General features: G+C 33.8%; 2 protein-coding genes across 7 annotated transcripts; both read left to right on the top strand.

Moving 5' to 3' along the window:
- The first annotated feature begins 1,201 nt into the window (after positions 1-1,201).
- On the top strand, positions 1,202-1,918 carry LOC125065824. Its single transcript, XM_047673663.1, has 2 exons — positions 1,202-1,402; positions 1,513-1,918. Exons 1-2 carry the CDS (start codon positions 1,287-1,289, stop codon positions 1,814-1,816), a joined length of 420 nt encoding a protein of 139 aa, XP_047529619.1. The 5' UTR covers positions 1,202-1,286; the 3' UTR covers positions 1,817-1,918.
- A 210-nt stretch (positions 1,919-2,128) lies between these two features.
- On the top strand, positions 2,129-14,252 carry LOC125066087 (zinc finger protein 649-like). Of its 6 annotated transcripts, none has more exons than XM_047674010.1 (15): positions 2,129-2,263; positions 3,730-3,865; positions 5,232-5,376; positions 5,700-5,807; positions 6,392-6,475; positions 6,556-6,576; positions 6,914-7,014; positions 7,337-7,468; positions 7,717-7,815; positions 8,039-8,174; positions 8,379-8,607; positions 8,870-9,036; positions 9,233-9,408; positions 9,531-9,685; positions 10,551-14,251. In XM_047674010.1, the coding sequence occupies exons 2-14, from the start codon at positions 3,746-3,748 to the stop codon at positions 9,675-9,677; spliced, it is 1,665 nt and encodes a 554-aa protein (XP_047529966.1). In that variant the 5' UTR covers positions 2,129-2,263; positions 3,730-3,745; the 3' UTR covers positions 9,678-9,685; positions 10,551-14,251. The 6 variants fall into 6 exon arrangements, with proteins under 6 accessions (XP_047529966.1, XP_047529964.1, XP_047529962.1 ...); XM_047674008.1 differs by lacking the exon at positions 2,129-2,263 and adding an exon at positions 2,370-2,558 and having other exon boundaries at positions 10,551-14,252; XM_047674006.1 differs by lacking the exon at positions 2,129-2,263 and adding an exon at positions 3,201-3,422 and having other exon boundaries at positions 10,551-14,252.
- The last annotated feature ends 2,451 nt before the right edge of the window (positions 14,253-16,703 follow it).

Genomic DNA, 16,703 nt, shown 5'->3' on the forward strand with positions numbered 1-16,703 from the left:
TTTTGTCTTGAACACCGTTCACATGAAAAACGTGTATTGTAATTAAAAATATTGCAAACTTGAAAAACAATAACAAGCTACCTATGTTTACTTACTAAACAAATTCGTTGGTAAAACAGACCGATAAACTATGTAAATTTACACACATTAAGGTTTATCTTTGGCTAATATTACAGTAAACTAGTAACAACACAGTACTTATTATAAATGCAAGTTACTTAGATAGGATATATTCATACCAAGAAAAAAATATTTATGTACTTATTAAGTTGGGTAAATAGATAAACATCTAATTTAGTACCTCTTTCTTTTTTAAATACATACGAAGTAAACAAAATACACAGATATATAGCAAAAATAAGGTATATTTGAAATAAATGAAAGAAATTACAATTTTGTTTTTATGTATCGCTTTGTGATTATTGATTTACATACTTTATAATTTATTTAGAGCCTACAGATATACTAAATGAAGTCGGTTAATAAATAGTAGTAGTAGCTACTAAATACTATTTACGATGGGGCTATTAAATGTTTCAGATTATGTTTTATACAAAACCTTTTGTTTTATAATCTAAGATATTATATGAAATCCACCATGATTGGTAGGTACTAGGTACTTACTTATTATGTTATGATAGGATTTACTATCTCAATTGTTAATAATTCTTCCGTCTTGATACTTAGCATTCTTTCATAAACTGATACTTAACAATGTTAATTGTGAACAAATAAATTTAAACTATTCTACTATTTAAAGATTAATGTTTAGCGTCTAACGCCATCTATAGGCCGAGGTGAACATTAATGGTAATATTATACTCACAAGTTCATTTTTTCCGTAATTGGTAGGATTCTAATTTCTCGATTGAAGATATATTTTGTAATATAATATTTTTATTTAACTCAAAATGATCACGGATAGAACCATTAAATTATATATAGCCAAAAAGTGCGCCATCTAGGTTAGTTTGAAAGATGCTTGGTTTACAAAAATGTATTCTTATTGCCATGGCGGTTTTTAATTTTGAATTATTAATTTATAACTTATTATGTTAGTTAATTTTAAAGATTGTTACAAATTAGATATTTATTACCTATATAGAAACATAATAATTTTTAAAAATCCAATCGCAGTATAAGTATTGCCAGTTTTTTTTTATATTCCTACAATGTTGCAATTAAAAAAACAACAGCTGGCTTGTGTCAAACTGTGTGTCATATTTGTTAAATTGTTAATAATTACTTTTGAAATTAGGTTTTTAACTATTGTTTGTTGATTTTGCATGGTACATAGAGTTTTTTACGAACAGATGACTTTTGGAAAAGACACCAGACTTAATTGGAATACTTATATTGGAAGCAATGGGCATTTTATGCTTAGTGACATGACTGAAAATAGGTACAATAAGAACAATACTTTTCTGTTATAAATCTAAAACCAAGTAGATTTATGTATTAAATATTTATTTATAGTAACTACTTGTGGCTTATAGATTATCTTGGTTTCAGAAAAAGATCGCGTGAAGATGACACATGTGAATTCATGCCTCTGTCAAAAAGAATAAATAACTTACATATAAACAACAACTTGAACAGTCCATCCCTTTCTCAATCTTCTGATTCTAGTCAGAGCAATGGAATTAATACAGATAATGCTATTTCGTCTCCTAGCCCAACATCAGATAGAGAGAGGAGCCCTAACTATGATCCAGGAATTAATTCCTCAGATAGCAGATATTATTATGAAAATAAATTATTATTCGAATTGCATTTAGAAAGAATACAAAGAACTGGACAGCAGTTCCCTTTTTAATTAGGTATAGAATAGTGCATAAAATGAATTGTGTACCTGTATTGTTATGCCTAGATGTGTGTATTAAATTAAACTTTATTTTTAACTTAATAAATAATGTTTAAATTACTAAATCTTTTACTATATGCCCAATAAAAGTAAATGTAAGGTGGAAATAGCGTCATACTTATTATTAACAAAGTTGACCTCATTTATAATTTTGCAGCTGCATTTTTTTCTCATTCTAAAATCTAAACAGTTTTCATTCACCAATCACGTTTAACTATTTGTACGCCATCTGGCGACAAGTTTGTTAAACGCATAAACAGTAATGGCGGATTTCATTTGTTGTAAAGAGAGGGAACGTCGATGTTTATGTGTCGTTTTATGGAAATCTTAATTATACTTAGTGATCTGACAATTAAAATCGTAATTTTTGTGTGGCCGTGAATAATTTGTATCTAAAAGGTAAGTCGATTGACAGACATTTATCTTGTAACGTGTGAATATCCATGACCTTATTTCGAAAGCGGTACTTTGCTGTACCGTTAGTCGGGGCGCGTGGCCGTCCCTGAGTGTTGATGCGAGAGTGCCGCGCGAGAGGGCCGCACAACCCCTCCTCTCGCGATTTTCCTGGCGGTGGTGGAAGGAGTCGGGAGCGGGAGTGATTTGGTATATAGAAAACATATGGAGGGGATCCCGCATCTTGGTGGGGATGCGTATCGCCGCGCGTGATGGACACTCAGCTGGGCCAAAGGAACTGGTAGGGGTTAACAACCTTGCACCTTCCGTATGATCCGCCCACCATCATATCAATCTAAACAATAGATTTATGAATTAAAACGTATAAAATACACGATATTGCGTAACTGAATTCGTATAAAACGCCATTTGCAAGAATTTCTTTGTTTCAATCGTATGCTCCATTTGGTCTGACCTTGTATCAAAGTTCAAATTGTTATTTTTACATCTGGTTGGCCTTGTATTAAAATTTATCTACATCAAGTAACAACTGTTAAAACGATAACACAAGAAATGAAACACTGTATTATATCGCGATTTTTTTATTTCTAACAAACACTTCATGCACTATCGTAAATAGAAAAAACGAGAATTAATTATTGAAAGTTTACAAACGCACACACACATGTCTAAAGAGGCAAATAACAAGATGATTACCCAACTAACAGGCTTCCTACAGTTATTGAACCACAACCGCACCTCGCCGCGTCTTGTGAAAGTACAGCAAAGAGAAAGTGAGGATCACGTTAGAGCTCCAACATACACTCAAACTGTGCGCGTATAACTAACTCACCAGTCGAGTGTTGGGCCAGCATAAAAACTTTCTTTAACCTACTTTCCTATAGTCGCGATCATCTTTCGCCTCTCACTGCCGTTGAATTAATTTCAGTGTGCCATGTTTGGTGGTTGGTAGTGGTATGTGCCCTACCATTGAGTTCCCTGTAGTCCCGTACGTTCGCCGCGGTGGTGGGAAAGTGTCGTGGGGATACGGTGGTCGTGAATGACTCAAGTGGGACAGTGGTTTTTTACTTTTTTTACCCGCTGATGCGGAAAAGTGGACTATGTGTGACATGCAGAAAATGCCAACAAGAGATGATGATTCTTGGTAGGCAGACTTCTTCATATGAAGTGAACCAGAATAAATTATTACCATCAGCTATATTCAATATTGTTTGCTATGTTTCAAGATTATACATACTAATAATTTTACATTGACATATAATACGGAATTACAAAAATATTGCAAAAAAAACATTTAAGTGTTTTCCACATCCACATGCACTGATATTTGTATAATCCTTATATTTAGATAAATAACAGTAAATTGTATTAAACTATATTAAAAAAAAAAGATATATTAATTTAAGATATTTTTGATTTAAAAAAATAATTTAATTGTTTTTTGCCCTCAGCGACGAAGACTCTGAGATGAATTTTGCTGCATTCTCAGCAGTGGGAAATGCTGGGACACACTTTGTGACGACTGGTGGCCAGTTGCCCGTCACAAAGTTGCAGCAAAATGTCTCTAATAACGGAACACTATCTCAGGTAACTATTAAATTGTAAAATTTAATTTCCTACTTACAACATTCATTGAATAATTCGAAAAACACCTGTTCCTTTTACTTCTTTTACCTGAAATTTTTTTGGCCCATCACTACTTTTATCTAACTTTAAAGAATGAATTAAATAATAAACAATTTTTTTTGAAAAGGTAAAATAAATAGTCGAAGTACATTGCTTATTATAGAGCCAAGATGGCTGAAACCGAGTGGCTAGAATCTTGAAACTGAAGTTTAATTATTCAAACAGGGCAAGCACCAGTGGGTTTTTAATTTGTTTTTAAATTCATTGTATGCTTGCCTGTGAAGAAAATGAATGTGAAGAACCAGCATGCCTAGGGATGAATTACTGCCACATGTTTATTCACATTTTGCACTGAGCCAACATCATAGAATAAATTCCAAACATTCCGCTACAAGGGTAAGGAGGTTATTGCCCAACAGTGGGACTTTGATTGGCTTTTACAGACTTACTAAAGATTATTGAAATGTTCCAATCAGTTTATTCCTAATGTTAATTTATATCCGTTTCAAAATCTTTTAAACTCCTTGTTTCAAGAAAAATGAGAATGAAAAAAAAAGGAATGGATATTTTTAATTCTTTTAATTATTCTTTACTAATCAGTGTATTACTGATATTGATGAAAAGATAATGATTATATTATATTTATTTTTTTATTATGGAATTAGGGTTAAGAGCTCTACATGGTATTTTAGAATAAAAATATATTCCTATGATATTACAATAATTATAATATAAAGCAATACAGTTGCAATCAATTAAGTTTTATAAGTATTATAAAATGAATATATAATATTCGTGTTTTTTAAATATATATGTACATTAATATGGTTTGTTTAATAAAATAATTTCAAATGTTTTGCTGCATAAGTGATTATGCAACAATAGTTACTTAAACAGTTATATGGCTTGTATGGTCACAACTTTCACCTAGTAATAGAATATCGTGTGAATTTTAAGTATTGAATGGTTATCATATTCAATCATAAATTTTAAATCTTGCAACTTAATTTTAATTCAACAACAAGAGTTCATAAGATTAAAAACATTTTTTTATACATATTTTCCATTGTTTTAATCATAAGGTATATAAAAATAAAATTGCCATGCCAATTTTTTTAAAATAAATTGCCATGTTAACTCGATTGTTTAAATTTCTCACGAATTCATGAAGGAGGTGGATCTCCTAAGGTCATCCTGTTATGGAACTACATATACATACGTATTTTATTGTTTTTTAAATAGTTTCATATCAATGTCTATCTAGAAATGAAGAGACCGAATGAGTTTTCCTAATACATTTATAATTAGCAATACAATAGTGGAACAGTATGTCTCTCAGGTGGTGGGCATGGTGGGCGGGGTGAACATGGGCGAGGGCGTGCAGTACGTGCGCGCCATCGACGGCGGCGCCGCGCTGCAGGCCGCGCCGCAGCTGCTGTCCGTGCCCATCGCGCTGCCGGGCGCCAAGCCGGGTAACGCTCCCTGTTATATATCCGTCGCGTCCCTGCCGGCGTTTCCGTTCAGGGCGTGCATGGTTCTTCTGAAAATGTCTGGTGCTTCCTCTACCCATATAGGTGCTGGGCTATAAAACCGGTTACGTCGAGTAAGCTGAGGCTCTCTAGATAAAAAAGCACGTTTAGATGAACTCTGGCGAGTGTATTCAAATTAATTGGCGTCGAGATATAAAAAAGTGTACAGCTATTTAGCTAAGTGTTAGCTAGTTAGCTAATACCTATTATTATTATTTATATTATTATTTTTCTACCATTTTCTAAAATAAATAAATCGTCACCAGGTGACCCGCAGTCGACCGTACAGATCCAAGTTCTGAGTCCAAACCTGACACTCCAGCAACAACAACCCAAGTACCAGATGCAAATACCTATTCAAGGCTTCCAACAAGGTAACTAATGCCGACATATATGCCTCTAATATTTAAATACAATTTGTCATTTTTGTACTAATTATATTATTTACAATATTTTACACGAAAAAAATAATGTTACAAAGGAAAGCTTATCATCAACCAGCCACCCTAGACTTGAATGAATGTATTTGGATAGCTACTATATAACACTGTAGAAACTTATTTATTTATTGAAATTTACGTATATTTTGCAAATAATTGTGTGACAATGGTATTATACAAATCCAAATGAAAAAGTATTAGACTGTGCAGATTTCGATTTGCCCAATTTTATTGCAAAACAGGAAATGCAGCACAAGCTCATCCTGTGTCGTATAACTAACTTCTATATTTGCGACAACTAGACTCGGCAAACCAGATTGCGCGAGTAAGTCGCTACGTGTAACCGGAACATTTGACACACAGGCCATGAGTCACGATGGATGGAGGTCGCGGCAATCACTTACTATTTTGAGTAATTTGTTGTGACTGTTGATCACGGTTTTTTTTTTTATTTGGTATAGAAGCTCTCTTGAATGAAATCGACAAATATAAAATAATTATCGTATACTTGATTGCAGGAGGAGCAGTTCTCACAGTAGCATATTCTCCAGATGGCAGCGATGGCGGAGGAATTCAGCTTATAGGAAACACATTACCTGAAGGTACAATTCATATTAACTATTTAAAAGAAAATATTTATACATTAAACAATAAAAAATAATGTATTATTCAATATGTTCAGGTACATTCAGGATGAGATCAGGTGATTAAGATATCAAATTATTGTGATTTAACAATGTTTGTTGCACTCTCATTGAATACACGTTAAATAACAATAAATATTGTGTCATGCACTGTGAAGTAACCGCCATGGAGTTTGAACATATTTCGAAAAATAATATTTGTCCATTACCCACCGCTACACCCTCATTGGCATTTATACACATTCAGACCACGGCAATTATACAAAATCAAACATTCGTAATTTAAAATTTCACATTCTATTCGATGTCCTATTCACCCATAGATTATTTTTATTTGTTTAGTAATACATTGATTTCTCGAATGTTACAAGTATTTAAAAGTTCCATATTTGTTAGGCCTCCAAGTATTGGCAGCATTGCCTCAGGAAATGCAGCTTATTCATCAGCAACAAACACAAGATAATAAAGATCAAATACAGCAGAACATACAACACCAGGTATTTTAATAACAATAAAATAAATCTGCTTTTTAATTTAACGCCTTTTCATAAATTTTCTGATATGTATTGCAAGCATTCTTCAAATTTTTTGCAAACAACTATCCAATACGACTTGCGCACCATATATGAGAATACTTCACCCGAGTATCTACAGTAACAGTACAAAGATTTAAGTCAATAGAATGTGTGGCTTGGATACAAGCAAATGATCATTTTATTAATTTAATATAAAACATCTATGTTTAAATTAATTTTCTGAGTAGATTCTTCTATTAAAATTTTAATATGAATTACTAATAATGATAAAATGTTATAACAGGTGTACATAACGCCTAACAATCAAATAATCATCAACGGCCCAGATACAAAGACGCTAAACAACAACACGAGCGCCAACAACAACAACACTGATATAATTATCAAGGAGGAGTGCGAAGAAAATAACGATGACGTAAGTGTTTTAAATTAATGAATAAACAAAATTGAAAATATATTTCTACGAAAAAAAAACGCGATTTATCGGAAACCCTGTGAGATCGAAGTTGCTTTGTGAACAACCCACAATGTATTGTTATTTAATTAAACAGCAGAATTCACTTATGTATGTTTATGTATATTTTATAAGTAAGTTCATAAATAACGGTAGTTTGAATTTTTGTTACTTAATGTATGAACAATAACTAATTTTTTGTTTAACAGGAGAGTTCTCAAAGCACCGAAGCAAGTGATAGTAAATCATGGCAATTGGGAACTTCTTCTCAAGATATTGTTAAATATCTCAACACATTACCACCACAGGTAAAATAACGAAAAGTTATTTTTGTAAATATAATAATATTTCGTTAAGTTTTATGTAAGCTTTTAGTTTAGATATAAGTCATTTAGTAAATAATGTAGCAAGTGATGAATTAAATTATTAAAAAAAAAAGGAAACGTAAAATTAGAACTTTTTTGTGGGTAGCATCAATCTAAAGTTAATTTTTTACGAAAATGCCTAAACAGACATTATTATTCTTTGCAGCAAACCTTACCTGTCTCACTACAGCAGTTCTTACGACTCAATCCTACTGAGATTAAGAAAGACGAAACTCCCGATGTAGAAATGACAAATGTAGAAATTAAAAAGGAGGTTGTCACTGAAGCCGTTTTAGATGAAGGTCGGTGATTATTATATTTATGGAACAGAAAGAAAGTCGCAAAATATATTATTTTGTGTTTTGTAAATTTTAATGTAAAGAATTTGAGAAATATTTGAGAATAACCTATACTAGCAAGAAATAACTATAACTATACAATAAAAAAAATATCTGTAACATATTTTGGATAATATTTTTGTGTCATAACCCTTGATTTTATTCTAGATGGTACTATTCGTATTCAAAACAAGAAGAAGAAGAAATACAAGAAGAAGCCACCTAAGCCCGCAAGGCCAAAGCCTGGTCAAGTAGTTATAGCAACTGCAGCTGATGGAACTCCCATTTACTGCTGTCCAGAGTGCAACATGGCTTACCCAGAAAAGAGTCAATTAGAAATGCATCTATCTGTACATAAAATTGAAAGGAGATTTATTTGTGGGATTTGTGGAGCTGGGTGAGTAAAATATTACATTTCGATGAAAGGAATTTCTAAGAATGTACTTGGCGGTAGGGCTTTGTGCAAGCCCGTTAGGGTAGGTACCACCCACTCATCAGATATTCTACAGCAAACAGCTGTTCAATTATTAAGACGCATTGGCGATATTAGAAATGGTTTATATTACGCTTACCATCAGGTGGCACATTTGTGATACCATGTACATATTTTTTGAAATTTAAAAGAGTATTCTTTTCTGACCTATATTTTACGTTTACAGCTTAAAGCGTAAGGAGCATTTGGAAAGGCACAAGCTTGGACACAACCCAGAGCGGCCCTACGTTTGTGGGGCCTGCGGGAAGGGCTTTAAGCGACGCGAACATCTCAACCTGCACGCTGTCATACACTCCGGCGTTAAGACCGAGCTCTGCGGGCAGTGCGGCAAAGGTAGCTTACGTTCCTTGATCTAAGATAAAGATGACAAGAGCAGAAATTATAATTCTCATTGTCTTTTCTTCACATTTCACATTTTGTTCCATTAAACATGAAAAATAATCCATGTATCGTGTATACGACGAGACAGTAGATTGACATGTATCGTGTTAACATTTTTTTCCACTATTTTCATTATATTAATTTGTAGGTTTTTACCGCAAGGACCATCTCCGTAAACACACGCGGTCGCACGAGACCAAGCGAGCAAGAGACGAGGCTAATAACGATGTGATAGAAGTTAAAAACCAGGCTTCGTCACCAACTTCCAATACTTCAAACATTTCTACTAACACGAACACTATTTTGCCAGAGATTACAATTCATGTAAGTTAATTTTTAAATAAAGCATACTCTCATTATCTCTCAGCACAATAATGTAGCACTTCACACTTCAGTGGCAACAGTGACTAGGAGGAGAAGTGAATGAATGTGACCGTGGTCCGCAGGTGCCGACGAGCTCGAACATGGCGATGCCGGTGCAGATCAACATCCCGCAGCACGTGATGTCGTCGCTGGCCGCCGCGCAGGTCGCGCACGACGCGCACAGCGACGCGCACGCGCAGCTCGACGCGCTGCTCGCGCACCACTCGTGACCGTCTGCGTGAGTACCGCTCCTTACCGACGCGTCGCTCGCGCACCACTCGTGACCGTCTGCGTGAGTACCGCTCCTTACCGACGCGCCGCTCGCGCACCACTCGTGACCGTCTGCGTGAGTACCGCTCCTTACCGACGCTCTGCTCGCGCACCACTCGTGACCGTCTGCGTGAGTACCGCTCCTTACCGACGCTCTGCTCGCGCACCACTCGTGACCGTCTGCGTGAGTACCGCTCCTTACCGACGCGCCGCTCGCGCACCACTCGTGACCGTCTGCGTGAGTACCGCTCCTTACCGACGCGCCGCTCGCGCACCACTCGTGACCGTCTGCGTGAGTACCGCTCCTTACCGACGCGCCGCTCGCGCACCACTCGTGACCGTCTGCGTGAGTACCGCTCCTTACCGACGCTCTGCTCGCGCACCACTCGTGACCGTCTGCGTGAGTACCGCTCCTTACCGACGCGCCGCTCGCGCACCACTCGTGACCGTCTGCGTGAGTACCGCTCCTTACCGACGCGCCGCTCGCGCACCACTCGTGACCGTCTGCGTGAGTACCGCTCCTTACCGACACGCAAAAACTGCAGAAGACTGTAATCACAAAAAAGACAAGTAACCGTACTCATAAATTTAATAAATTCCAGTTATAAGAATTTTTGATTTTGTTATTTAATTCATTACAATTTATTTTAGTACAAATAACGTAATAAAAGCGTACTAAATTAGCAATATTTTTACATCAGCTAAAGCTATTCTCAGAAAGTTAACAAGAAAAGTATAAGCTATGTGCTTATAAAAATTGCCTTTGACATAGTTGTTCACAACGATTAGAACATTATTGTAAATTATTAATTAATCTATGTTTTTTTCCACAGATATGAAGACATCTCTACAGAGGCGAGCGGAACCTCCGCGTAGACATCTCTAGTAATTTTAATCGAATGAAGGATAATATTCTATTTTAATTACATGTACCTATTGATAAAATTATTCGATCGTTTTTAAAGTCCACTCAAATCGTTGTCCAAAATAATGTATTAATATCTCCATCACGTAACATTTAATATTCGATAAAAGCGTTTATGTCATTATTATAAAAATATCCTTTTTAAATACTTTTTAATCATAAGTGTGTTGACATTTTATCGCTATAAGGCCTTGCTTATGAACGTTGTCGAGCGGGTGTTTAGTTAAACACTAATATGTCAGTTTTATGCAATATTGGCTTGACATTCGTAAGAATGCAGCATCATTAAAGTAATCACCCTCTAAACAACATTTATAGGAAAAGCTATTAGTATTTTCTGCACGTCGTAATGTCAGAATTAAGAATCGAAAATGTTTTACAAACAATTTAAATGCTTGCTATCGTTTACTTGTTGTTACTTAACATGAAAACAAAGTCCTTTGTTGTGTAAATATAGTATTATGTCAATCATTAACCAGATAAAACTAATAATTTAATTTAAAAAAAAATGAATATGATATACAAATGAATATATCCGGCAATGAATTGTTGAATGGTAAATGTTGATCGCTCCAAGAGTCGATCAGCTGTAAGGAAACAGAAGACGATCATGTAAAATATTCGTAAGAGAAAGAACATATGGACTGAAATGTATTTTTACATTTATTATATAGACTTAATCCACTCGTTGAAATATCGAAGCATTGTTCTAAGTAAATAGTTATCATACACGTGGATTTCCAACGAAAGTTTAATTTGATGGAGTTTGCTACACGTTTTAGTGTAGTTTACCGTGAACACAATTACTCTGGCAACTTGTATTTATGCTTAGCGCGGTAGGAACATTAGGCAATGTCAGCCAATAAAAAATAATTGTGACAGATATTTTTAAACAAAACACATTAATATAATAATCACTTATGAACGGTTTGTCCATCAAGACATTTTTAAATTAGGCCTCGTAACGTCGACAATTTTACCATCGGTAAGCAAAACGATTCGTATCCTAGGTGTATGTATTCATAGCTGTTATAAAGTTTATCGAAAACTGTAGTTATACCATACAATAAATATTCGACTACGGCAAAGTCAAAGGGACACGGTTTTAGCGAATTATGTCTTGTATAGCCTATTTCAATGGACGTAGGAAAAAGATAAACCTTAGATGTACGTATTTCATGCGATTTGTTAATAACTCACTAATGTTGTGTACTACTAAGAATTTATGATTAATATATTTTTATTTTTATTACTACACTATTTCACTTAACCACTTATTTCAATTTTATTCTACTTCAAAAATTCCGATAAGTTTCGTCGACATTGAATACGCCATTTTTTCGCAAATCCGTAGTGAATATCATAGATTAATCAAGCCCTCGACCAATGATATCGCGGCAATTTGCTGTCAAATGTTTTGCCAAATTTATTTGGCTTTTTTCCTGTTATGGTTGGAACAGAGTATAAGTACGTGTGCTACGGTGTTTGTATGTATGTTGATCTGCACGTTTATCTGCTAGAATTAATTCGCTTGGTTGTATTTTCAAAATTCGCTCGCGAATATTATGGAATTGCTAGCCCTAGGTATTTTATATTTTTCTGCACAATGACCATGGTCCTTTTCATCGTATGCCTTGGTTAATACTTTGTAGCAGTAAAAGTACAATCGTATTCTATGAATAAAAATATATTAAATAGAAATAAAATCGGTACGATGTCGGCTTGTACGGAAAAGTGAATATTTATCTGACAAATTATTTTTTTTGGCTGATCAATTAAATTACGCGTACATACATATCAATTCAATTATGTAATGAAACGTTTTCTATCATAAGGATTCGCTTTTTCAAATAATTATGCTTTTTAATTATGATTGTATAAAACTGTAGATCTGCTTAGCTTTATAGTTACTTGTCTTTTTATACTGCTATTCTTAGGCTCGTTTATTGGCGTTTGCTCTTCAACTTTTGTATGACAGTTAATATATTCGATCTTTAAAATAACTCTGTAAATATTTTAAAAAAAAACTGCGATTCATTTTAACATAATGTAGCCGTGTTTTAAAAATCAGTCTAGATTTCACATCTGTTAGACTTAGACTGTATTTGATTTATAAATATGAAATGCTTCTTAAACAAACTTCTGGTGAATTAGAAGTGATTTTAAGCCTATGGGGTCGTTTTCAATCCTTTGATAAAAAACACTTGTTAGTGAAAACTACAACATGTAAATTTGTTTAAAAAAAAAAAAAACATATTATGTATACGTTAATCGTTCCCCTGTTACATAACACTCTGTGGTGCTGTTACGGTAAGAGCATAGCAACTGTTGCGGATTGATTAATGTAGCAGTCGATAAATCGCTATTATGGAGTATTATGCATAGGTCCACAATACTGATTTATATTTTTTTTATTTGATTTGATATCAACAAATATTTTATAGCAACAGTTGCTATGCTATAACCGCAATAGCCCCACTATGTGGGTTAAATATCACGTCATGTACAGTGTGTCAATAAAAGTAATCGTAATGGAAGTAATATTAAGTCATATCACTTTTGATTATATAATATCAGTTTATAAAATCGATAAATCACTGTATCAATTTTACCGTAAAAAAGTAAGTTGGATAGTTGAATATGTCTGAAATAAATTGAGATCGTGTTACTCTTTTAAGTAATTTGAATGTTGTATATTTTATTAAATAAAGTATCTTATTATCTTCAAAATACAATTTAAGTTATCGGATAAAACTTTATAAAAATATCGTTTTTAAATTATAATACTTGAGTACTATTGGTAAATATAAGCTGAATAATGTTTTGATTATAAGATACTTAAATGACAATATTGGCTGGGATCTATTATGCTTAATTAGAAATTTGCCGAATTTCTGACTGCGATGATTTTATCAAAATGGCAAACTAATAACTACTAAAGAAAATGCTACACGCATAAAGCAAGGATATAAAAAAAGGTTGAGTAACACATTTACGTTCAGACTATTCTTGTATCCGTTCTATTTTTAAAGTATTGTACGTATCGCTACGTTTATTAATTTAAGTTATAACCTTCAAAATGACAAAAAGTTGTTTACACACCCAACTTTACATCACAAGATATTAACACATCAGCTTTAATATAGATGTAAATTTGTTTTACGAATTATTTTTGTACTTAGTTATAAGTTTATAGGCATCTTTTGGTTCATGATTTTTATTCGGACCTATGATCAAATTGAGGTGCTCTGAGGTATTGTATTGAGACATTTTTTTTAAGAATTTTGTAGATAAGTTGTACATTATTAGTCGATAAAATTAGATGCTAGTTCCGAAACATTCAATAACCTAATCCTAGATCGAAGAACATAATTATATTTTTCCATTATCTTCTTTTTTACTTAGTGTTGATGTTTTTTTAATGTAAAGCTAAAAAAAATTTTCATAACTTCAATTGGTAAAAGTTAACCAATTTAGATTATTATTTTTATACATACTTTTTTATCGTAGTTACAAGTATTATAAAATTAAGGCATAATAAATAGGCAATCAACTTCTTAATGGAGTTTAGAGGGTAATTTTTGTATGAAAACTTTTATTTATTAATAATGAGATTAAAAAATAAAGTCGCTGATTTCCTACGTTGTGTTTTTTTTTAATTATTATAAGTTAAACATTGAACCCTATTATCTCTGTATAAAAATACTCATTTTGTTAGGAAAAACTAAAAATATTTGTAGCATTACGTTTCTCTAAAGTCACTTGTACAAGCACGGCATATATATGCACGTATAAACGGCACTGAGCCACCGGTGCAGGTTCTGTTTTTATTAAAGTTACTTATTGTGATATCCTTTACTTTTAACACAAACAATTTTTTTTCTATATAATCGTCAAATTACGTTCAACCCTCTTGATACACTAAGCAATAGAAAATAATTGCAGTTTGTTAATTTTGTGATAGTTACAACTACAACGACAAGTCTTGTGCCCACGTACATGCTAGACACGCACGCGTATTATGGAGACACCCTTAGACCAGGATAACGATGCTGCCGGAGACTCCGCACCCACCGTCGATCTAGCGCTTACTTGCGACCCTGCAACCGCCGATGTTCCTCTAACGGCGACGGACCAGCCTTGTGGCTGGTAAGTTTGGAGAGAGAAAATCACCTGAATCGAAAACTGAAACGTTTTCCGAAAGTAATGTCCGATAACAACAACGGTAAATTATGAAGCACATTGCCTCGGGGGCCAATAAGAATCGTCTCATCAGGCAGCCCATATTCCTGATAAAGCCATTTTATATCCAAGAATCCGTATCGCTCGTTCGTATGACACCGATGACAGCCGACGAGCTTTAAGGTTACATTAGATTACATTAACAGACTGTAAATTTCCCACTGCTGGGCTAAGGCCTCCTCTCAATTTGAGAAGTTTTGGAGCACATTCCACCACGCTACTCCAATGCGGGTAAGTTGGAATACACATGTGGCAGAATTCCGTTGAAATTAGACACATGCAGGTTTCCTCACGATGTTTTCCTTCACCGCCGAGCACGAGATGAATTATAAATACAAATTAAGCACTTGAAATTCAGTGGTGCTTGCCTGGGCTTGAACCCGAAATCATCAGTTAAGATGCACGAGTTCTAACCATTGGGTCATTTCGGCTTTAAGGTTGTTTTGGTATAATTTTGGCAATGGAGGTTGTGGTTTAGACCCGAACGGAAGATAACTGGTATTTCACCCCAGATATATTTCTTACTCCCGTTTTTTGCATTTTACACATTCACACGCCTATACATAATTTTTTATTGCTTAGTAAATATCTACATTTTAACGATAACCACGACATATGCACATGAACTGGACCATTCCGAGGCTAATCTTTTTGAAATACATCTAAACAATGAATTTGAAAGTTATATTCCGATGCAGAAAATTGCCCGAGAGTCTTTTGACGTGGAAAAGTTGGCGTGAAGTGAGATAGCTTATTTAAAATAAAGCTACACGAAGAGGCATAAAGATTTAAAAGAATCACGCACGCCCGTTTTTGTTGTTCATTTTAGAAATGTCTTTTTAATATCCTTATCGTTTTGTAGTTAGTTACAAGTTAGTAATATTGACTTCTATAAAAAATAAATGTAACGGAATTTATCCTGTGATCCAAAGTGTTTGGTTTGATGTTCGATTTCTCGTAAACTAAAACGCTTCTAATAGATGAAACTTAGTCTGTGATAAGTAAGTGAATTGAAGTATAAACACACCCATTTTTTGTCCTATGTGGTGAAAATGTTTGGGAAGATATGTTCTTTTTGTTGTTTAATGTGAAAAAAAAATATGTAGATAAAATAAAAACTTTTTCAAATAGTAGTTTTTTTTTTTAAATTATAAATTTATATTTCGCAACTCCCGATTACGGGCGAGAGTTCTCCAACGCACACGACCAATGTATATTCGATTAAATATATATTCGATTATTCGATGCAGTACGTTTAAATAGCAAAAAGTTACTTGAATATTGTTTGAAATGGAAAGGCTTGACACAGAAAGCTATGAACGATGCCTTACTTAGAGCAAAGCGCTGTTTCTATACTGACTAAAGTATTGTTTTCATACGCATGTAAATTAAGAAAACTTTTTTTTAGCTTTGGTGGCTACCAATTTTTTAACTAATGATATATTTTTTTAAATTTTTAATATAAGAATAAAATTTTTGTTAAATTGTATGTTATTATAGACAACATACCCCGACATAATAGCTTCACAGTTCATTCAAAGCTACCGCTTTGTTTGATTATTTGAATGGTATTCGCAAATCCTCCAAATTATAGTTACCCACACGTTAAGTTCGGGGTGTGTTACTAAAAGCTGACAATTGGTAGCGTAGGGTACATATTTGCATTGTTTACCATATTTGTGAAAATTAAATAAATATAAAGAAAATTCTTGTTGCTGTAAAATTAATTAAACAACATTGCCGTGTAATTTTAATACGCTATTATGGTACATTAAAAGTGGCACTTCGTTATTGTTAGGTACATATGATAATAAAGTAA

The sequence above is a fragment of the Vanessa atalanta genome, chromosome 8 (genome assembly GCF_905147765.1).
Source record: "Vanessa atalanta chromosome 8, ilVanAtal1.2, whole genome shotgun sequence".
Taxonomy (NCBI): Eukaryota; Metazoa; Arthropoda; class Insecta; order Lepidoptera; family Nymphalidae; genus Vanessa; species Vanessa atalanta.

Bases quoted from the DNA above. Each gene is read 5' to 3' on its own strand.
- LOC125066087 (XM_047674006.1), top strand. From the start codon at position 3,379: ATGTGTGACATGCAGAAAATGCCAACAAGAGATGATGATTCTTG. The intron at 7,469-7,716 runs GTAAGTGTTTTA...TTTGTTTAACAG, and splicing joins GCGAAGAAAATAACGATGAC to GAGAGTTCTCAAAGCACCGA. The intron at 9,037-9,232 runs GTAGCTTACGTT...ATTAATTTGTAG, and splicing joins CTGCGGGCAGTGCGGCAAAG to GTTTTTACCGCAAGGACCAT.
- LOC125065824 (XM_047673663.1), top strand. From the start codon at position 1,287: ATGGTACATAGAGTTTTTTACGAACAGATGACTTTTGGAAAAGACACC. The intron at 1,403-1,512 runs GTACAATAAGAA...TCTTGGTTTCAG, and splicing joins AGTGACATGACTGAAAATAG to AAAAAGATCGCGTGAAGATG.